A 24,376-nucleotide genomic window follows, 5' to 3' on the forward strand; every position below is an offset into this window, starting at 1 on the left:
ATTTTTGTGATGTCTTTTCAATTTCAACCCAGCACTGCAAACTTTAAATAAGCAGCATGAAAACCAAAATCGGTAAAAAATTGAAATTTCACTCAATAATATATGATATATCATCAGATGAAATGTCCTGTTATTCAGTGTAAATATCAATTTATTACATTTTAAAGCATCACAAATACAAGTACCTTATGCATGGAATTTTCAGCACTGATGATATCTTCTTCATCTCCAAGAGTTGTACCTGAAAGGGCATGGATATGTAATGTCATCTGCAATACGGCTTCCTGAGGTGGTAATCAATATTATTCTTATTCTTAGATATGCCTCAGTGATTCTGTTAAGTCTATTGGTCAGCCAACCAAAACACTCCGATTCTGCCTTAAAACCTGCACTCTCACAGTTTTGACATTAATTTTTTATTTTACTTAGATCCAGCTTATTTTGGCATCAGTGCCTTTAATTCAGTTTTGGAATATAACTCAAAATAGTACAGATCTCAATTGTTTCTAAAACTGCTTAAAAATTTATTTTTCCTGAAGCGTTAGTAACCATTTTGTGTACACCATGTGATAAAATGCGTAATAAATAATACGACAGAAGGCAATATTTTGCTTCATATGAAGAATTTAAATAAAGATAACTTTACTATTTAATCACCCTTTTAAATAAAACATAGCGCAGTCTACGCCGCTCACATAGCCATGCCTTCAGTCTTTTACTAGAGTTTAATTGAATGTTTAGTTTCTTAGAACACTTCCGACCAATCTTTTCACAGAAACGCCGCCAGATGGAGCACTGTCAAAACATTATTTTGGAAACAGGTTTGTCGAAGCGTTTGAGGAAACTTATCACATAATCAAACTCTGGAAATAAAACGCAGGCAGGGCTCTTTGAGTGGCATAGACTGCCCTCTGTTTCGTTCAAAATTGTGAAGGAAAAGATAAGTTATCTCTGTGTTAGGTCATTATTCGAAGCAAAATGTTGCATTCCGAAGTAGCATTTGTGATGTTATTTATCATGTGGTATACTCACACTGGTAACGCTTTTAACAATAAATCATCCATTTATAAACAATAACATAAATAACTACGATCTGATCTTTTGTCAGCAGTCTTTTATCATTAGTTTCCAAACATTTACACAAAAATGGCTCATTCAAATACATTTTTTTGTTATCAAAACGGTCAATCTGTGAGAGAGCAGCTTTAAACATAAGTTGGATCTTAGTCGGTTACTGAATACAGCCCCAAGTGCACCTAATGACCTGCCTAATAATTTTCGTTGTCATTTGGTAATTCATTTAGATTACTAATGTACATCATATCCTTCCATCTTCACACGAATCAACTTCAATAATCAATCAACAATAATCTTTCATTATTTTTTATAATTGATCATGGTATTTGTCCGATTTCAATCCCTTGCATAACGATGATGTCATGTCTTCATTCAAAAACAAATATTAATCTATTTTCGCTATAATAAATGTATTCCATAAATAGTGCCTATACTGTGAATACAACACACCTTGTTTATTCAAGCTAGAATAAAATATTTGATTACCTGGAAGGAAAGTGGAAATATCACTATCTGAGAGATTTGTCACACTTCCTGGGGATGCTGTTTTCTTTTTCATGGAGCGCCGTTTAGGCCTCGTTCCGGCCTGGAGTTCATCTCCTGTCCCTGCGCTGTCTTCTGATGGGGAATTGCTTCGACCTGAAAAATAAATAAAAAACAATATTTTATGGTACACTTTTTTCCCCTAAAATTCTCAAGAAAAAAAAATGCCTGCACCTTATCTATGGTATTAGGATTTTGTCATTTGTTTCGAAATTAATATCAGTCTGAATTTGGCTCTTCATGTAAATCAATGAGGAGAAATGAGTTTGTTTACTTAATTTCAACGGGACGTAACCCTCATCGCCTCATATAAGTTATAACTTAAGTAAACAAATTGGGATTAATTATATGTAACATATAGTTTCGATATTGTACGATAAGAATCTATGTAAAGTTATTCCATTTTAAAGATAATAAGTAAACATGCATACTGTAAAGTATGATAGCGTCATTGTGCATTATTACCGATACCCTATATAAATGTAATTTAATATTTTTCGACTGTTTTACAACTGTGTTACCTGCGCGTGAGGCTACATCATAGGTAGGTCATGGGTTTTACCGAGATTAGAAAAATAAACTGCATATCATTTAAACTTGTGAATTTCCGGTATTGGTTTTGTAATTTTAATTGTTTCACGGAGAAAACTGAAGACGATCAATCATCTATATGATCAAGATCATTACCAGACGTAAACAAATCAATATCAGTCATAAATAAACAATGTTGGTGATGACATTCTGAATTGTTGCCCTCGGCGTTACAGCCTCAGGATAACAATTTAGAAGACATCCACTCCACCTCAGGACAACAATTTTGAGTGTTACACAAATGCTTATGCAACAACTGTACACTGTCAATGCTGTTCTCAATGTGTGAAGGGGTGAAAAACTCCCTCTGCCTTAAAGCAGAGTACAATATCAATAGTACAAACTGTTTCAATAATAGGGTTGTTATTACGCACTTTGGCACGTTCTTTAATACTTTGTTGAAGGTAATGAACAAAGAAACATCCTGGCTTTCTGATTTGACATTTTTCACTGTGTCCTATCTATGGTATTAGAGGTTGTTGTTGTTTTTTTCTCGATATTTCACGTTTGTTTCTTGCATCCTATACCGGCACATTTACGGTAATCTCTCACGGATTGTGAAGAGAACTACGTCCTGATATGAATCAGACAGAAACCAGTACTGGGGTCCATTAAGAGAGGCCAGGAAAATGATCCCCCGATGAGGCTCAAATTCGTAACTTTTTTTAGTGAAAGGTCACCTATACTGCTAGACCACTCAAACCCCTTACTTATCTCCCCAATTCCGTTTAAACTGTTTTCTGTTGTTTTTGTTCTTGTTATTTTTGCAAACAAAAAGGGGTGTCACATAACAACTGATCTAGCAAGAGTTATGGGCCATGCTGTACAGGTGCATATTTTTTCTGTATAACACTTTTCAACATTTTTGGGGTTTTAGCCAATGTTAAAGACTTTGCACATCGACAACAAAGCCAACAACACAAAGGCTATGACAATACCTTGACATTTTTGTATTAAAAAATAAACGAGCTTATAAAAATTAACAGTAAACTCAAACCTCGTCCCCCGTGTTCCATGCTCAGTATACGCTCCTGGTCCGAGAGGCGTCTATGCTGGACGTCAATCTGTGTCACGTACGGTCCTTCTGCCTGTCGTTGTTTGTGTTTCTTCTTGTGGGGCGTTGGTTTCCGTTTCACTTTTGAATAAATGTCAGCATTCTTTTCCTTGTCCCGTTCCATTGAACTAAAGTCGGACTCTTCTGAATCTGATACTGAAAGATTCAAAGCGTTCATTCCAATGAAGTGTACAAGTGGAGTGTACATTCCAAAATATTTAGGATGTGCATTCCAAGTAATTAGGGACAAGGGTGTACATTCCGAGTAATTTGGGACAAGAGTGTACATTCCGAGAAAATTGGGAAAAATGAGCATACATTACAAGATATTTAGGAACAAGAGCGTACATTTCAAAATACTTGGTGACAAGGGAGGGTGTACATTCAAAGGTTAGGAAAAGAGCGTTTATTCCAAGAAATTAGATATAGGGTGTAAATACCAAATAATTTGGGACAAGAGTGTACATTCCAAGTAATTTGGGACAAGAGTGTACATTCCAAGTAATTTGGGACAAGAGTGTACATTCCAAGTAATTTGGGACAAGAGTGTACATTCCAAGTAATTTGGGACAAGAGTGTACGTTCCAAGTAATTTGGAACAAGAGTGTACATTCCAAGTAATTTGGAACAAGAGTGTACATTCCAAGTAATTTGGGAACAAGGGCACAAACTGAGTACACCAATGTACACTGTATATTGCTCTCAATTAATAAATCAATGGGTATAAACAAAGCCATATTTGTGCCCAAGTTTGGACTTGCTACGCATGTGTAATTTGATTTTTAACACATGGACCATGAATCTCTTTGAAGGATATTTCCATCTCCGTGCAGTTTCTTTAGACAGCAACATATGCACAACAACATTGGCTCATGTTATCAATTATCTAACTTCCCTCCCCTAGATATTAGAAGAAACACCTTTTAATACCTAACTTTTAACCATTATTCACCTATCGGTATTAGTAAATTCAAGAGTAAACAACAGATTCAAACAGTGAGTTTATCCAGTTTATCCAACATTATATTTCAATAAACCACCGAAAAGCATGAAATAAAGAGCTATAAATCAACCAATTAGTTTTTACGTAATGGTTCAAGGTTATTGGTATCTACCAAAACGATAGGTTTAATACGACTGTGTTGCATAACTATTTATATTTGTAAATTCATACTCTGTAAGCAGGTTAGTGGTCAGTATTATATCTTATTATATGCTTTCCAGTGGCTTATAGAGATTTATCAGTGAAATATAAAATTCACTGTTTCAAACATCATTTCTGAAATGACTTTTCTTCCAAATAAAATTTCGCTGGCTTTTATGATAAAACAGAAATCAAATGCTAGTTTATATCCTTTTTAGCATATAATAGAAAGAAATATTGTTTGTTTCAGTGTAGGATCGCAAAATATTTCACCTTTTGAACACCAAAAGTAAATATTTACCTTGTGGCTATGCTACTTGTGAAATATAGCTTTTGGTGCTCACTCGGTGAAATATAATGCTATCTTACACTGAAACAAACAATTATCCTCTATATGTCTGTTGGCCCAGCTTCCAATCTATGGATTCACCTGATCAAAATCAATTAAGGCTGAATGCTGATATATCAAAATAAACTAATGGCAGATTTGAAAAATACTGCCATCTCATTGGACAAAATATAATTTTTGCCACCCTTTTGGACAAAATATAATTTTGAACACTAGGATACAAAATCAAAATAAATAATAACTTAAACGTTATCAAATAGTCTTACAATTTTAGTATATTTAACATTTAAGATATGCATAACATCAGCCCTAAAATGTAAATTAATATTAATTATTGTCAAACAATTTTTCCTATTACTTTGACAGAACATGAACTGAAAATTTACGAGGACATACTCCAAATAAATCCCACAAACCTGAAAAGCATCTCCCCACTTGAAACATTTTGGTCATCTTCACAATGTACTATTTGCAAAACCCAAAGTAAATGCACAACCCTAAACAATCAAGTTATTTTGAAATAAAATTTGATAATCAACATTCAGAAACTTAAAAGACACTAGAACACTGCTCAAATAGCAATAGATTTTTAACCATACACAACCATTTCTTATATGAGCTTCATCGTTACAAAGTCTGTGAGTCACTAAGTTTTGACGCAAACTGAAAGAAAACATCATCCTTTGCGAAACTATGAAAGGTGTTAATTTATGGAACTCCCCATTGTATAAAAATAATATCCATACTTTGAGAAGGTATGTCATCATGGCATACTTATAGATACTAACATTGAAAGATGAAAAAGTACATAGCCAAAAAATAAAGACCATTCTTAAGTGTTTATTTTGTGACTTACCGAATTATACTTTGTATTATTTTATGCCCTGAAATTCAAATGAAAAATGCCTACACCCTATCTAAAACATAAGGCTTTAGTTATTATTTTTTTAAGTTCATTTCTTTCTGAATTTCATTTAATAGAGAAATAAATGGCAGAAAAGGTGTCAGTTACTTTTTACTAGAAAGGGATGTAACTCACATCAATTGATGGGATTAATTATATCGGCAATGGAAAATCGGGTAAGGTGATTCTCAGGCAAGTACAAAAAAACGCAGTTGATTGTTTACAGCTATGCTATTGTATGATAGATTGTTCATATTATGATTCTGTATTAAATATAACATGCATACTTTGGAGTGGTATCATTGTGCACAGACAATGTGTGAAGGTGTGAAAAACTCCCTTTGCCTGGAACACCGTTTAACTATTGTAACATACCAATAGTACAAACTATTGTGATGGTAGTGTTGTTCATCATTTTATAAAACATGTTTGTAATACTTAGCTGAAGGTTTTGACATGTTGAAAACATTTTCGTACAATAATTACAATTTGCGGCAACAACGGAGAATTTGAAAGCTTTGAGAAGAGCAACAACAGATGACAGAATGAAATTTTGTTTTAATTATTTATGCGATAGTGCAATAAACTATTAACGTGCTTTCTACCACTTTTGCTATTGTTATTTTACTATATATTATTATTCATGTTCATGTGTTGTACTATTTAATAACCTTCACCATTTTCAAGGACAACCAAATGAAAATATAGTTATGAGACTGATTATCAGCGTTGTCGAGCACAACAGTATGACATTTATGAGCACAACAGTGAGTTCAAGTTGGATATTATATTTCTTTTTTCACAACAGTAAAAATCCAGTAGACAAGTAATGAAAAAAAGTTGTTCTACGTCTAGCAGACATAAGATCATGTCGTAATACCTTTGTCATTTTTACGCGAGGGGGACTGTATTCGATGGATTTTGCCGCTAGGTAGTGCGTCGTCAACCAGAGCGTAATCACATTCTCCAACACCTGATATTGCATCCTAAAACACACAACATAATTTAGTTAAAAAATACAACAACAGCATCGAAGAGCAGACAACTCTGGTTAAACCTTTCATGGGTTATTGATCCTGTATCAATGGATATATATATATATACACACACACACATATAATCAGACTTTATTTTTATGTAAATTAAAACAAGAGTATCACCAGCAAATGTCGTAGTTCTTCTGTTTTTCAAGTCGATCAAGGGGCATATTTACTATGCAATTATTATAGTTAGGTTTATGGGCCTCCCTGGACATTTTCGTATTGTCACTGATAATATGTGTTCAAAGACATCAATATCTTGACATTGTTTAGTTATAGTTAATGTTAAGGTTTTAACACGCATTTGACTGCGGCAACAACATCAACAACACCAAGTCCATTACAATAACACATCTTTTTTCTCCAAAAACCAGTTTAGCTTTAATCATATTGACCTCAATACAACCAAGATAACACACACAATATAATTAATCAACATTTCAAAGTACCTTGACCGTCCCGTACTGCTCGGCGATTTCGATTTTTTCCGGTAGAGCGAGAGGCGCCTGAACATGCCCGGATCTTATCTCGCCAGATCTTGGGCGCTGAGGCAGGGCATACTGCGCAAATAACAACGACTAAAATAAAACAGAGGAAGCAAAGTGTCACAGAGGGGTTAGATAAAGAGCATTAGAGAGAGATTAGAGAGTCACTCAAACATACATACCAGAATTCCAGGGGATTTTCGTAACGAAACAGATTCATTGGCAAACGAATTCCAGATTGGCTTAAATTTTTATTTTTGCATTGCGTTTTATCCAAGTTTTTTTTTTTTAGATGAATAAGTTGGATTTTTTACAATCATTTGAAGCAAAACAAGCAGAAGCAGTTCTTGGTGCAATTTACACAAAAAAAATGACAGCAAAGTTTGCTGAAAAAAGTTTGCTGTGACTGTAAACGAACGTTTGTGGTCTATGGTGAGAAACGTACTTAAGATAATGAGTACTTTCATGATAAGTTCTTGTTTGTGTAAAGCATGCTTGAAGTGTCAACAAAAATGCGAATTTCAAAAAAAGGCCTATTTCTGCTTGATCCGCTATAATTTACTTAGAAATATATCATTTTCTAGCTGGAAAACTGGCCAATTGTAAACTTCAGTCCTGTATATGAATTTCGTCCAGTATTTGCCTTACACGCTATGAGTTTAAACTTCTGTTTGGAAATAAACTAAGCAAAGCAAACTCTTCAATCAGCTGATGAATTTTGTCCAGTATTTGCCTTAAATGCTACGAGTTTAACATACTGTTTGGAATAAACTTAGCAAAGCAAACTCGTAAATCAGCTAATGAAAGCGTGATCATAATGCCTTTTATAACCAAAAGACAGTCAATTTGTGATGCCCCAATAAAGATTTTAATTTTGGCTCTTCAAAGATCATAATTTAAGGCTAAGTTAATTGAATTGGCTGATTGAAAGAACATGTACATGTATGGATCCTTTGTCAACCCGTTAGTTGTAATTTTAATAGATTGACAGGCTATAGATGATGGACTTGATTCGAATATTTTGGCTGAACAAAACCGGTGAGCATTCAATGCTCCAAAACCTTCAAATGCTAAGTTGATTGCCAAACATTAGTAAGCCATCCAGAATATTGAACCTGTGTTTAACCCAAAATAAGGTACCCGGTACCTCAGTATTTTAAAGATGCACTCTTACTGCCAAACAAATATGATTTACCACAATTAATAATATTGTTTTAATATTCCAACAAGGATGAATAAATATCGAAAACAATGGTTCTTATGAGGGATACCAAGTTTTATTTGAAAGAAATGAGCATAAAACAGGGTATTTCTACCTCAGGGGTCTATAGTAAACCACAGTAAATCTTTTAGCACTCACCAATCATTTAATATCTTGTGCTTTCTTTATTTACTTGATTACAATCTTGTTAGCAGTAATTAATATTTTCCAGAAATGCATTATTTAGTAAGTAGTTAAAGGTTTATCAGTCAAAATGTTGGTATACATGTGTATGTATTGATTTTGAATAAGAGTGTCACTTTAAACATGAGCGGCAAATTGTTGTTTTTCTATAAAAAATAAAAAAATCATTTCGTAAAATTTTGACATATATTTATGATGAACTTTCATTCATAGCAATAATAACAAAAATTACACTTTCATCACTGAAAGATCTAAATTCAGAAGAAAAAAAATCAATTCATTTTGGTGTTAATGCATTTAATTAACAAAAGTATTCCCTGTGAATTAGTTGTTCATACCAATGTAGCACTTGTTTTATCTCCATGGTTACTTGCCAGAATGAAAGTACAAAAGAATGAAAATAAATACCAGGGCCTATCATACAAAACTGGAAAAACTTAAAATTGAGAGATCATTTCTTGGTCAGTTTAAATATGGAAATTATGGCTAGTTAATAATATAAATTCTGGGGTTAGTAGGTGCCCCAATATGAGATATATGGGGCAAAGGAAACCATATCAGGTGAAAGAGAAGCTCAAACCCGAATATTGTTTCTTCACAGGTAAATCCCATAAAGGGTCACCCACTTGCCGCCTTACGTATATATCATGTCGACTCCCTGTTAAAATTTATCAATTTATCGGAAATGTTTTATTTATTCAGCGCAATCAGAAAATAGGCGCCATTTGGGTACAATTATCATTTAGTAAGCCAAAATAGAAAAATATCACGCCTCAAACATAAATGACGCAACGTCATTGGTCCAGGACTGGTCACGCGATGACCCCATATTTTTCCATATTGGGTCACCAAATTTATATCTACCAAAATGGTGTCTATTTTCAGATTCCGATAAATAAATGAAACATTTAAACATGTAAACAGGTGATCGCTCTCACCCAATATGGTTTCCCATATCGGGTCACCTACTAACCCGTAACTTAGAATATAGGGTCACCTCTTGACCAGTCCAGTGTTGGACCAATGGTGTTGCGTCATTTATGTTTGATTGATATATTTAAAGGGACTGTGTCACAGATTTGCACCAAAAGTTTTTTTCTGTAACGAATCTCAGACATTTATCTAATAGAATGTGTTATGCTTTGATGTCATAATTGTAAAAAAAGTACCAAAATGTAAAAAAAAAGATTGTGATGGAGACCGGGTTCGAACCTGAGTCACCAAAATTGAAGTCCAGCGTCTTCCTTACTGAGCTATCAACGCTCACACTACACGGGTTACATAATTAAGCTATAAACCTACCTCGGTAATATCACGTGATAACACCGACTAGCCAATCACGCATAAGGAATGAATTCTACCTGGTAGACATACCCAGTAATCTTTTTTAATAGAAAAATACGAAATAACTGCTAAACTTAAATAAATTGTAAACTATGTGGTACTTCAATTAGTAAGTTTTAATGCATTGTACACATTGATGCCAAGTTTATGTCATTATTCGACAATTTTTTTTTTTTTTGCTATTTTATCATCTGTGAGACAGTCCCTTTAAAACAGTCTATTAGCTGCAGCACAGAATTTGCCATTTGTTTCTTTTCTTCTGAATGTAAAAAGCGAAACCATGACTTGTATGTAGTGTTTATAACACTTTTATATGGTCAAAATGTAGACTTATGGACATCTGCTGTTGCTCTTATTTTCCGAAAATGGAATTAGCCCAAACAAAAAAGCAGGTGCACTGCCGCAAATATTAAAGTCATGTATGTGAAGTCGTAAAAACTGTGATACTTAATGATTAAGCCTGATACTTATTGAAGGCCAAGTTATAGTTAGAACACATTTGGTTAAATATTAATGACCAAGAAGGATGGAGCTAGCAAAACGAGGGAGCCCTTCTTAGTCATAAAGATTTTACATATAATGTTCTAAATGTATCAGATTGTTGAAGATTGTTATTTATTCATTTTGCAGACGGTGAACCAAATTATGATATCATGATAAATTGTAAAACTACAAATACTAACTATTAAGCGTGGTACTTATTGAGAGATAATAGGCACTTTATTTGACTGGAAATGAAGGTTATAATCCAATAGCAAGAAACGAGCAGACATATATGAAGTATAAACTGTATTTTAGACGAGATCAGAAATTAGAAGAATATAAAGATAAGAATACGTTAATATACAAATCAAAGTCAGTTTTAAGGTAATACTGGCCAATTGTTCAGAACTTTGTTAATATTAACAACCGTGTTAACTAAATTGTTGTTAACTTTCAAACGAGAAACACATTTTGATGGGTTAATAAGACAAGAATAGGTGAAAAATTGTCTCAAATCTAATTTGAAATATGCCAGATCACATATATATATATATACAGGGCTTCTAAAAACTGGCAATTTGCCGGTCTGGACCGATTTTGACCAGGCCAGACCGATTTCAGTTTCAAAAAGTGTAAAAAAAATCGGTCCGAAATTTTGTCTATTTTTTTATTATTTCGGTCCAAAACGACTAGGCCAGTAAAAGTTGCAGAAATTGTAATACACAAATATTCATGGGTCATTCACACATTCAAAACTACCCCCAATAGGTCATAAAAGTGTCTTAGTATGTGACTAATGCGACCAGCTGCTTTTTCCGCTACACTGATCACTCTATAGCCTATCTGTTAATTAGCAGACGCTTGCAATCGGTCCAATCACGTGTATTGGTAGGTCGCAGAAGACACAATTAAACTATGTGTTAATTGTGTGCTTGCAGCTATCCTGATTAAGTGTTAAAATCGGTCCATATTTTCACATGGCAATTAATATGAATATGCTATGTCGTCGTCGATCATTACATGATATATCCGTTTGTTGATTACCAAACTGTTAAATCTAAATTGTTCTTTTAAATTGCGTATGTCATTGTTAATCCGAACCTAGTCATATATAGGATATAAACAGCGACACGCTTGATTAACAACATAGTCTGGAAGCTTACGTCATTTTAATTCGCAGTAATGAAAAAATCGTTGTCGATATCACACGTATAACTTGAAGCCCCGATTATAAATCTAGATAAACATTATTAATATTATTATTATTATCCAAGAGTATCAGTTGAATGTTGACCCACTGTAGATGCAATAAGCAAATAAATCATAGTACTGTTTCACTTTTTGTCGTCTGACCGCTTCCCGACAGCCATAGTTATTTATACGATCGCAGTCGATCTTATGAAAAACACCACAGAACTCGATAGGAATCTCATTTGAATTATTGCTTGTATCAAAGACTATCTGAAACCGCTATGCGGCTCTAGAACCCTCTTAGGAATTGTGACATCGCGAAAAATTATTGACAGAAAAGACGTCGCGAAAATGTGTGACATTTCAACGTAATCGGACTTTTGAACAGGTCTTTTTTTTTCGGGGGGGGGGGGGGGGGGGGGGGGGGGGGTCGGGGGTCGCCGGGTCCAGACCGATTGCCGCCAATTCCTGACCCATTGAGGTTCCAAAATTTTAGAAGCCCTGATATATATATATATATATATATATATATATCCAGAATGGTGATAATTTGAAAATTAACAATGATGTTAACAACGATTTTAACTTTATCAAAGATCTGAACAATCGGCCATATGTCATATTTTAAGAACACATAAGGCACACATCATTTAGAACAATAAATATTAAAGGTTACACTGCACTAATTATTGTTATTTCAAATTTCAAATACAAAATTGTTAGATTTATTAATTAAAAGAGTGTATCAATAGAAAGAGCAATATATAACTTCCAAAACATGTTTCATAAATTTACAGTGAATTTAAATATAAGGTTATAACTTTTTAAAAGAATCATGAAAACAATTGTTTTTAAAACAAATCTTAATAATTCTATTATGTAAGGACAGACATTTTTACCTTAACATTTTTTTCACATACTGTAATACTGATGGCTATTAGGTGAATTCTTAAGAAAATTAAGAAAAATCCATATAATTTTTAAATAATGTCAATTACATTCAGAAATAAAATATCAGATTAATTTAGTTGTAAAAGCAAACTTTATTTCATTACATTAATAATCAAATAAATTCAAATCAAGTGTGGTATGAAAATCAGATAATTATTATTTCACATAAATCTCAGTTAACATAGAAACAAACATTTAATAGCTATTGAAAAAAGTTATTGCCTATACTGTAGTGTTTAATTGGTGAAATCAAATTTCAATCTTACAACAAAATCAGTAAAAATACTGTACTTAAATACTGTACTTAACCCTAACTCTTGTTTTTACATTAACTGCGAAAACAAGATACTGCAACATTATCCGTATCAAATTCCTACTCAAATGTTACACAATAATGTGTTCGTATACTGTGTAGAAAACCGGAGTACGCGGAGGAAACTTACTTGTCCAGCTTGGTGACGGCCAAATAAACTCATATCACAAAAACTTAATGGTACCTTATTCTTTGAGGCCCTGTTTGGGGTATGGTATACAGATGAACGATCATAGAGGGAGTTAGCTGACCACTCGATGTCATCGTCCCCATGAGCTGGTAGTTCCCGACTTCCGTAGGTGGAATCTGTCAGGGAAATAACGAAAACATTAATATCATAACAGCACTACATCAACCTTACACATCATAGTTAGGAAATAGTTTTTACTGCATTCTGAATGGTTACAAACCAATTGTACTATGTTTAAACAAAAACAATGCTTGGATATGACTGCAGAGTATGTAACTTATCATAATAATAATCTTTAGCTCCAATAGAAAACTAAGGCTAATAATGTAATTTAAGACAAATTTTTTTTTTAGCCAAGTTCAATTCAAAATCACTATTAAATATGATAGCTCTTTTTAAAATCGACAATAAACAAATGCTGTGGTCATTAATAATATCCATTTTTTTAACAGCTTTGAAAAATATTATACTCTTACCTATTTTAAGAAATTATTCAGAATAGATTTCTATGTTAAGCATTTTTAAGCATTGTAAAGGAAAGAAGTCAGAAAACTGCTCAAAGAAGAACAGTTAAGTATTCATCACAAATGTTATATTTGCTATTAATCACAAATTCTGTTGCAAATTGGCGTTTTGTATCAACAAACGAGCACCACAGAGCTAACTCCAACGCCTTCTTTTACTTCATTTTAAAGTCCAACAAAGGGGAACAACTAAATAATTATCAAAACCAAAGTTATGCACCTTCCAGCAGATGTGCATTATGTCACTAGCAATATGTGTACCAAGTTTCACTGAAACATGTTGAAACATATTTTTGAGTCATCACCAAGATTAAAGTTTTTGCTCAACAAAAACACCGCTGACACTGACGATGAAAACACTAAAGCTTGACAATAGCTCGAAAAACAGATGAGCTAAAAATTGCTTGTCTCATACAACATTTTCTGCATGCAGTTAACACAGTCTTTTGTTATCATAAAATGTTCCCCAAACTTATACAACAATTTGCAACGTTTATCATGCAAGTAGTACCTAACTACTTTCCTACACACAAAGAATGATTTATAAATAAAAGCTTCCTTAATCAACATAGTAATTAGACAAAGGTAAAATCTTTATGATTAAGATTGGGCAGAGAGAGCATAGCAGTAACAATTTGAAAATTTAACAACGATGACATTTACAATGTTGTTAATTTTAACAAAGTTCTTAACAATCAGCCCAAGGGGTTATACATGTAGGTTGTTTATATTTTGGATGGTTTAATATTCCAGGACTTTTTGCCAACCGATCAGGTTGCAATTAAAAACCCAGCTAAACATTAATTCATCCGTTTGTCTATGATGAAAAAAATGGCATTGTGGATTCTAAACTTTTCTAAACCCGCCTCTCAACCGAGAACAAGAATGTCACAACGTTAAAACATTCTACATTAACAGAAGCAATGTTAGTAGCTGCATATTAGAAGGCATAAATCTAACTAGTGGTTCTGGTATTTATAAAGTATATATAAGTGTACAAGACAACATAAGCTATAATTACAAGGGAAACAAAGCACAAAGAAATGGCCAGTAAAACATAGTTTCTAAAACAAGCGAAATCATCATCGAAAATGTTGAGTCATATGGGTGAAAAATATCAATAATTTTTGCAAAAACATTTCTAATACAGTGAGAACGATATAGATCTCCATTATAATGATCATATATATATAACATAATAATACAAGTATAGTAATAGCTTCCTTTAGACCATATAAATTTAAGCATTAAAGGGAAAAACATTGCAGTAATAGGGCTAATTGAAATGACGCATACAACCATATAGCTGGTGGTGACATCCCCCTCTCCACACCCCCAGCCCTCCCAAATCTTAATTTCTCGGCGTCATGTCAATTTTACCCTTAGAAAATTTAATAGTCACCAACATGGGCTTAATACTAAGCTACCCATATCCACATTACTTAAGCATCTAAAAGCAGTATTGGCATAAACTCTGATGTTAAAGCTACACCATATTTGATTTAATAAATACCCCCAGCAACTAAAATTCCCTTGGCCCCTCCCCAAAACCCCCCTATAAAATGAATAATAATAGTGCTGAGAAGCCAATGGGGGATTTACTTTTACTTAGGCATTTAAAAGCAGTATTTGCATATTCTCTGATGTTAAATCTACACCAAATTTGATTTATTTAATAAATACCCCCAGCAACTAAAATCCGCCTGCCCCCTCCAAAAAAATGACTATTAATTAAGTGCTGAGAAGTCAATGGGGGGAATTATTAGATTAAATATGGTACTAGTTGGAAACATCTCAATGCCTTAAAATGATACAACTATTGAAAGAAATACATTATTTGTTCACATAAAAAAATATATGTACAAATAAACAAATTGGTCATGAGATATTTCCTTCATATTGCAAGTATGTTCTATTCTGGTTATAAAATATTATGAAAACTTGGCTGTAACTGCAATTTTCAAAAATATTACAGTCACATGATCATATATTACGAAATATTGTCAACTTTTTTACTGAAATTACACAGAAAAGGCTAGGAGATTATCAAACTTTGTTTACAATACATTATCATACTAGCATGGACAAAAGGCTAATAGAAGTAACACAGTGTGTTTTAAAGAAAAAGCTTTGCATCCATTTTTTTTTTTGGGGGGGGGGGGCCACATGTAAGTCCAATGAACACAACAGCCATGCATCATGGATCCAGCCAATAGTTGCAGCCAAGTTAGTTTCAAGGATTGCTTCAAATCACAATGTTGAGCGCTACAAGGAGTGACATCACATAATTTTTATTCAAACCTCGATTGTTGAGTACTGGAAAAGCCGAGGACGTCTTTGATTGGCGTTTTGGCTCATTTATGGCCCAAGCTAGTAAAGCAAAATGACACAAAATTCAATTAAATGCATATCTACTGAAAACATACACAAAGCTTAGACCTTAATCAAAAGCTTATGTAATCAACAGTGGTCGAAATGAGCACAAGCGAGCAAGCCCTGTACTGTTTAAATGCTTTTTGGGCTTGCTAAACTCCTATATTTTATTTAGCAGGGTGTGTTGAAAATATTTGATGGCGAGCATGAAAATAAGCATTCAGGCTTATTCATCTTAGAGTCTAATTTCGATGACGGAGTCAATGATATAATTTGCTTTCATACTTAATAATGTAAAATGCATACGATAGCAAAGAAGCAATTTCTGCTAAATCTGTATATACTTGCATGTATATAATTATATCATTCAACTTCACTTTGAAAAAAATAAACAGGGTAGGGGTTTTGTCATGCGAACGCTTTGATGTAAAAAGCTTTTACAAGATCAAATACTGGGCAGGGTTTTCGTCAAATTAAATAAAGTGTGTACATGTATATATCTATAATCGAAGCTAAAAACAACAACCAATAAGCAAGAAACGCAATTATTATTTTTGTAAAATAACAACAAGCACACTGCATTAGCACAAACGCAAAATTACTTGTAATTTGACCCTCAAAGCAAGTTGCTCAAAAAGATTTCTACAAATCAGTTTGATTTTTTCATATTGTGTATTGATGATGAACAGTGTACAAGTTGAAATAAAAACTTCTGTCAATCTATCTATACTGCACCCCCCAAAAAACACTAACATTTTTTGCTTTTTTTCATTGTTATTAATTAATGCTTTGTCGTTAAAGTCTATCGATTGCTTAACCAAGAGCCTGATTATAAGACAAGAGGTATTATTATGACATTACGCTAGTCAAATCAAACTGAAATAAACGATGACCACAAAAAGCCATGACCATTCTCCACCAAAAAGGGAATTTCATATAATAAGATCTGTATATTTATATATTACAACATAATGGATTGTATGTTGATACACATGGTTTCAAAATTAACCTGCAAAGCATGCAAACTTTTCTCTTCAAAACTATTAAAACCTGCAAATTCAATAAAATGAGGTGCTGAAATAACTATTTGACTTAAGGGATCACCACAATACGAAAGTGAATTTGAAGGCTAAAACACCAAAAGTTAATAAAATCTAATTTGTACATCATCTTTACCTCCAATCTTAAGCAAGCATTATAATTCCTTCTCAAGAGTCATGTTTAAGGTCGCTTGAAAGATCAGCAATTTTTACAAAGAAGATTTAACAGAGCAGAAATGCTACGGATATAAAAATAGCCTAAGCAGCCAAAATGTCAGACACTATCCAAACAACAATTTAATGCGGTCTTTTGATGACTGCTTTAAATTCAAGACAGAATATTTTTTTTATAAAATCAGGAAGTAAATTGAAATCACTGTTTTCAGTATCTTCCTTACTAGGAATTCTATCCTCACAAACCAAAAAAACTTCATTAATTTGGATAGTTTGAAGCATTTTAGCTCAAACAAAAAATTTGTATCTTTGAAGAATTTTTGTCCAAATGTTACGAATTTTCAAATTCCTTTTTAAACTCATAAAGAGAACCAAAAAAGTATTCTTATAGCACAGAATTTATGATTTTTTGTCTTGCAAAAGATTGTCCTTCAAAAGAACATAGCAATAATGATTAATTCAAAAGTTGAAATATTTGACCTTCCCCACCCACTTTTTTATTGTGGAAGACCCTTAAAGATCTATGACTAAAAAAAAGCAAACCAAATTGTAAGCTAACAACCTGAAACACAAAAAGAATCTACAAAACATAATACAGGGGTTAAAACTAACCCAAAATCAAAGCTACAAGAAATGTACATGTATGTACGCCAAATAATATTTCGTTGGTCGCTCTGCAGCCAATGTCACTGTCCTTTACAGGAATCATTCTTAGCATTGAAGCTGGTTTTATTTGATTCTTGTTGATTTGTAATTTCTTCCTCGTTTTTAAGTCATCTATTTGTAGCTTGTTTACATCAGCAAAAAATGAAAAAAAAATGAAATCTAATTTAAACATTGTCATACAGAGCACTTTCAAAAAAATAAAATAATACAAAAAGAAATTCCTTGAATGAATTTGAACGTCAGTCAGAACATACATTTACCAAAGCAGTAGCGGATTTTGGTTTTAGTTTCGAACCCCTGAGCTAAGAATGCATCACAACATGTCTTTTAACTACATCGAAAAAGCATGTTGACACTGAAAATTCTGTAAATCAAAAGCAGACAGCAACAGAAAGTATCTTGTAACTACAGTGAAAGCCGTGGTGACACTGAGAACCTGTAAATCAAGGCACAAAAACAACAGTTAATGTGTGCAAAATATCACTGAAGCTATAGGATCAGCATTCAAGAAAGTTCTTTCGTTTAGTTTAGTTTACAGAAATGTATTTTAAGCGTGATTCTGGCAAAGGCTATGAGCTGATATCAATATCAATAACTCTCAAGACCATTTCCTTGGCAAGAGTAGAAGCCAGCAGGCTGTTTCATTAAGCATCCTAGGAGCTGTTTTGTACATAACTAAATTTTCAACGGTGTAGTATATGTCTTTTAGGTACAAAATCCCTCAAAGGATCCTGATAAAGCAGCCCCCAGCACTGGCTTCCTTTTTGAGAGACCAAGAGGAGGTTTAACTCTCGGGTTTCAAACCCACAACCACTTTAGCGAGTGGAAGACAACTATTGCTGAAAATGTTTGCCATTGATAAAATATTTTCATTAGTATATTTTCAAACTATTTTCCAAACGAAATACTTCTTTGAAACTGATCCTGAGCACTCTGATCACATGTTCCAAACATTTTCAAACTTGCAGCCAATCAGTGTGCTCCAATTCAAAAACAGACCAATCAAAGCACACCAATTCAAAATTCAAAAATGTTTTAAACCAATCACCTTCCACCTCATCCTTCACTGCAAGTTTCATACTTCTAGATTTCTTGAATGGATATCTGGGGGAGGTGGCTTCAATATTGAGATGTTCGGTCATGCTTTGACTCATGCCTTGTCGGAATCTCAGTATATCTCGTTCAGCAGAAGGAAAAGATTTCCTATTCTCGTCTCTCTCTTTTACTCCTGCCAATGTTAGTCCTGAGAAAGCAGCACCATATATATATATATATACAAAGTGAAAGGTTAGCAATGGAAATGGTGAAAATTATTATTTATTCAAATACGAAGTTCCCTTTGTGACAGCCTCGGAAAAAAACGCTAAAAGAACAATAACGTTATAAGGTAAATGAGCATGTACACGGAATACCCAATATATTTCAATGTAATGTTAGTATAAATGTATACACAAAAACAAAATAAACGCATATTATTATTGATGTAGTTTAGTCATTCATCAAATCATATATTGTACGGATACCAACATGCTGAAATGCGCATTAGGAAAACTACAATATAATATATATAAACCTTACAAATTGTAATCTTAATTACCATTCTCATACACATCAAATATGGACACGAAATTCACAAATGCATATACATGACATTATTTACTGCAAAAAAAATATACTTCAATCATTTTAATAAAAAGGAATGGAAATGGTTATTCAGATACTGAAATAAACCAAACTGACATTAATATTCGGATTTGCTACAGATATTAAAATAATGTTTGTATATTTATTAGATTCCCTTCCCAGGAATTAAACTGTTGAGAAATTAAAGCACATTGCATGAAAGACCCATGTTTCAGAACTGAACTGATACAAATATTCAAATATTATACCATACATAAATGTGTTTTTTCTTTGTGTATATAAAGTTGATCAGTCCGTATATCAATGTATTTTAATAACATAACGTTTTTATGACGTCAGCTGTCCATATTATTTTTTTGGCCGGTCTGGACCTCGCCAAAAATATAATAAAACATATTACCCCTTATGAAGTCCATACTATTATTGATAAATTAAATGTTGGAAAGGCCACAGGCATAGATGGAGTAGGCCCCAAAATTTTGAAGCAATGTGGTGATACTATTACACCTTGTATAGCATCAATTATCAACAGTAGTATAGCGCATGGAGTTTTCCCTGATAAACTGAAAGAAGCACGAGTAATACCAATTTTCAAGTCGGGCAACAAAGAGGACCCCAATAATTACCGCCCCATTTCAATACTCCCAACTATATCAAAAATCTTTGAAAGGCATATAGCGACACAGGTACAGTTGTACTTTGAGAAAACCGATGTCATACACAAAACACAATCTGGATTTAGAAAACACCATTCATGTAACACTGCTCTAATAAGACTTATAGATACTTGGCTTAAAGATGTTGACAGTGGTAAACTAGTTGGTGCGATATTTTTGGATTTGAGAAAAGCTTTCGATTTAGTTGATCATGAAATTCTTCTTTATAAATTGAAACTGTATCATTTTTCTGAAATAGCATTGAATTTGTTTAAATCATATCTTGAAAATAGAAACCAAATTGTAAAGATTGGCAAAATTAAATCGCAAAAACTCACTGTTACATCTGGGGTACCCCAGGGTTCCATACTGGGACCCTTGCTTTTTATTTTATACATAAATGATATTGCAGTTATGCATCCAACATTAAATATAGATCTATATGCAGATGACTCAACACTTTATGAATCTGGATATCAGTTGACGGATATTCAAAATAAATTACAACATCATTTAAATTATGTTAATAAGTGGTGTCAACTAAATAATATGTCATTGCATCCTTCCAAGACTAAATGCATGTTAATAGGGTCTGCAAATACATTAAAAAACACTGGGAATCTTGAACTTTGTATTAATGATGTTCAAATAGTTAATGTTGTTGTGCAAAAGTTATTAGGGTTGTATATAGATAATACACTAAACTGGCATGTGCAAATCGATTATGTTTGTAAAAATCTGAATAAGAAAATTGCACTTCTAAAAAATATAATATATTTCCTCACACCTGATACAAAACGAATGTTTTACAATGCATATATTCTGCCAAATTTTGATTACGGCTGCTTGGTCTGGGGCAAGGGAACCAATTCATATGTGAATAAAATAAATAACTTACAAAAACGAATTGCAAAAATCATACTTGGTAAATCTAAACGAGATTCATCAACAAATCTATTTAAAGAACTAAAATGGCTAAACTTCTCGGATAGATGTAAATACCACGCAGCAGTATTAGTTTACAAGACGTTGAATAGCATGGCTCCATCATATATGTCAGAATTAGTAACAGTTTCAGACAATAATGTATATATGCTAAGATCAATGGCACACAAAGATATTGTTTTGCAAACTAGACCTCGTACTAATTATATGAAAGCATCGTTTACATATTACAGCAGAATTGTTTGGAATAATATACCTTTGGAAATACGAGAATCAAAAAACTTTAATACGTATAAAATAAAGGTCAAACAGTACCTCATAGGAAACTTGTGATTATACAAATTGTGATGTTTTATTCATAATTATATTTAACTGAGAGTATCTGTCTAATATTGATTCAACATCATCATCATGTCATCATATGCATCATTATCGTCAGCATCAACAGCATACTTATAATCATCATCATCATCGTCATCGTTGTTAGCATCGTCTTCATGTTTGTCTTATGATTATTTGCCATATTTTCATTCTGTTTCAGAGGGCCATATCGAAAATAAGATTCTGTAGTTTTGTACATGATCTTAATATGTCACCTTCTTAAAATAAAGATATTATTATTATTATTATTATTATATAATATGGACCGCTGACGTCATATAATATGGACCGCTGACGTCATATAATATGGACTGCTGACGTCATATAATATGGACCGCTGACGTCATAAAAACGGTGAGTGCTGCTTGCAGTTTTCACAAGGACATTTTTTCGCAAGTAAATAAAATAGATTTGTTCAATAAAACACATCAAAGTGCTTTCAAATTATTAAATGGTAAAAAAGTGTATAATATAAGAAATATAAGACACACGACACTTATATGACCATCAGTGGTGTGTAATATTTCTTAAATATTATCTGATATGGGACTTTCTAGAAGCCTCTAATTTGGAATACAGATATATTAATGCTGTTTTTTTGGTAGCAATTCCCATCAATAGTATTAAACTGTGAGAAATAAAAGCATATTGCCTGAAAGCCCCACAATATACAGAAAAAGACTTACACATATCACCCCTCCAACCTGAATGAAGGAAGCAACGCCATTGGTCCATAATTGGTCACACTGTGACCCCATATTTTTCCATATTGGGTCAATTCAATGGCGTCAATTTTCTGATTCCAGTGAATATTGAAACATTTTTCCATAAATTGGTCAATATAAATTGGTTGTCGACGTTATATATACGTTACAGGGTTAGTAGGTGACGTGATATAGTATATACAGGGCGCAGGAAAGCATATCCATGTTCGAGCTTCGCTCTCTCCCAATATGCTTTCCTTTGCCCCGTGTATCTCGTATTGGGTCACCTACTTTCCACGTAATATAAATATCCTTCTGAAGACATTTAGAAGTTTGTGTATTCTTCATTGACCCTAAGATTGCCAAGATACGAAGCAGTCTTGTTGCATGGCAAACACTGATAAAAAATGGCAATTTTTCAACCAACAATTGAGGGGTGTAAAAAATCTATTTTTAAACTTTAATGGAAGACAAACCATCCAATATTTTCCAAAAAACAACAACTAAAGGGTCTGTAAAATGCTTATCAAATGTTCTTAAAGACCTACAATCCTGTGGATTAAAATCCTGTAGGACAATTGGTATATCATAGTACACTAAAACAAACTAAAGCAATAAATAAATGGTTTAAAATGCCCCTAAATCACATTACCTGCGTACTGGTTCCGTTTTTCCTTCAGCATGCTGGGCTTAACAAGCTCATTATCGTTTCGGAATATGGGCTTGGGGTCCATGTGAGGGGGTGGGCTGGAGCTGGGGATGGGGGGTGGGGAAGGGGTCAAGGCACGCTCGTTGTCGGAGTGGGGCTGCAGCACATGGGGCTGATCGTACAGAGGCTCAGAGTCCTCTGTGCTTTGGCTGCAAATATAGACAGTTACGTAAGACTTTTTATAACTATATGTGAATATTTTAAAACTGAATTTTCAGGTGAATTTTCAGGTGCTTACAATGAAAGGAAAACCACACTGACCCAAATTTAATACTTTTTTTCTGTTGAATATTGTTATATTGGGTATTTTTATTAACGTAATATTTCAGAAAGCATTACAGGAAATGTTACGATGATATCTCTTCAATTGTGTTAACTGTTAGTTAGACCACGCATTGCGCATTTTGTACACAAAAATTGACGTCACAAAAATTATGTCAAAATTATCAAATTTTCAGGGTTTCAAAATGAAATGCAAAACTTTATGGATAATAACTATTCATTTTAGAAGCTTTCTAAACAATTGGGCCATTTGATTCAGACACAATGTAATCAAAATTAATCAGGATGAAGGCCATGGTTGCTATGGAAACATCAGTGAAGTTATTGTTATAAGTCATTGAGAAAATAATGCACAAATGGCATTTTTTATGGATTTTTTGTGTTGTTGTAATTTTGAGTATTGTGCACTTCTGTAGTGGCTAAAAATTGGTACAAAACAAGCCTTGCTAAAAAAACTGTTATATTGCAGTTGATTATTATGACAAACCTTTGACAGCTTTTAAAAAAAAATGGTCTGTGTTTTTTTTTTCACTTTTAAGGGAATGTTTGACAATTACATAGAATGCTATGAGTTCACTTTTAATGTTTTAACTTTCAGCACATGCTTTCAAATGACCGAGGCTGACATGAACGCTCATCATACTACAAAAAACACTCTAGAATATATACATACATCATATAAATATATATATTTAACTTTATATAATAAAATATATATACATAAACAATGAAGCGAGCAGCATCGCACGCTTTCGGACCTTCGTACATACATTTGCATTTTTTGTTTTGTTGGGTTTTAGAAAGCAATATTGAAATTTCATCATGATATCTCTAAAAATGTGTTACAATGTGCTTACTAGTTAAACTGTGCATTGCATATTTTGTGTACTAAATAAGACGTTACACACACGATGTCATCACAAAAGCAGGGTTTCCGCCAGCCCTTTATGGCTTGTCGGGCCCGACGTGCCTTCCGCTGGCAAGGCTAATTACCGACATGCGTTAATTATGCCGACATGCTTTAATCCGCTTAGCGACAACCCTTATCAAAACAATCATCAGTTCTGACAATACACAATTTTGTTGCGATTGCAACGGTTGCAACGGTTGACTGACAGCCAGACAGCGTGTCAGGACTAATACGGCATTTGTATCAGCCATTCAGGATCGACGACAGCATGAAGGCGTGTCGGTGAGGTTCAACAGTGCAATTA

General features: G+C 33.3%; 1 protein-coding gene across 1 annotated transcript in view; it reads right to left on the reverse strand.

Moving 5' to 3' along the window:
* LOC128232514 (rho GTPase-activating protein 5-like) overlaps positions 1 to 24,376 on the reverse strand; it is a 74,244-nt gene that overhangs the window by 24,768 nt on the left and 25,100 nt on the right. Inside the window, 9 exon segments of the mRNA XM_052946101.1 lie at positions 186 to 241; positions 1,564 to 1,716; positions 3,209 to 3,421; positions 6,543 to 6,648; positions 7,152 to 7,280; positions 13,059 to 13,180; positions 15,890 to 15,958; positions 18,890 to 19,084; positions 22,824 to 23,029. Of these exon segments, the coding sequence (XP_052802061.1) occupies positions 186 to 241; positions 1,564 to 1,716; positions 3,209 to 3,421; positions 6,543 to 6,648; positions 7,152 to 7,280; positions 13,059 to 13,180; positions 15,890 to 15,958; positions 18,890 to 19,084; positions 22,824 to 23,029 (1,249 nt within the window).

The sequence above is a fragment of the Mya arenaria genome, chromosome 4, assembly GCF_026914265.1.
Source record: "Mya arenaria isolate MELC-2E11 chromosome 4, ASM2691426v1".
Classification (NCBI taxonomy): Eukaryota; Metazoa; Mollusca; class Bivalvia; order Myida; family Myidae; genus Mya; species Mya arenaria.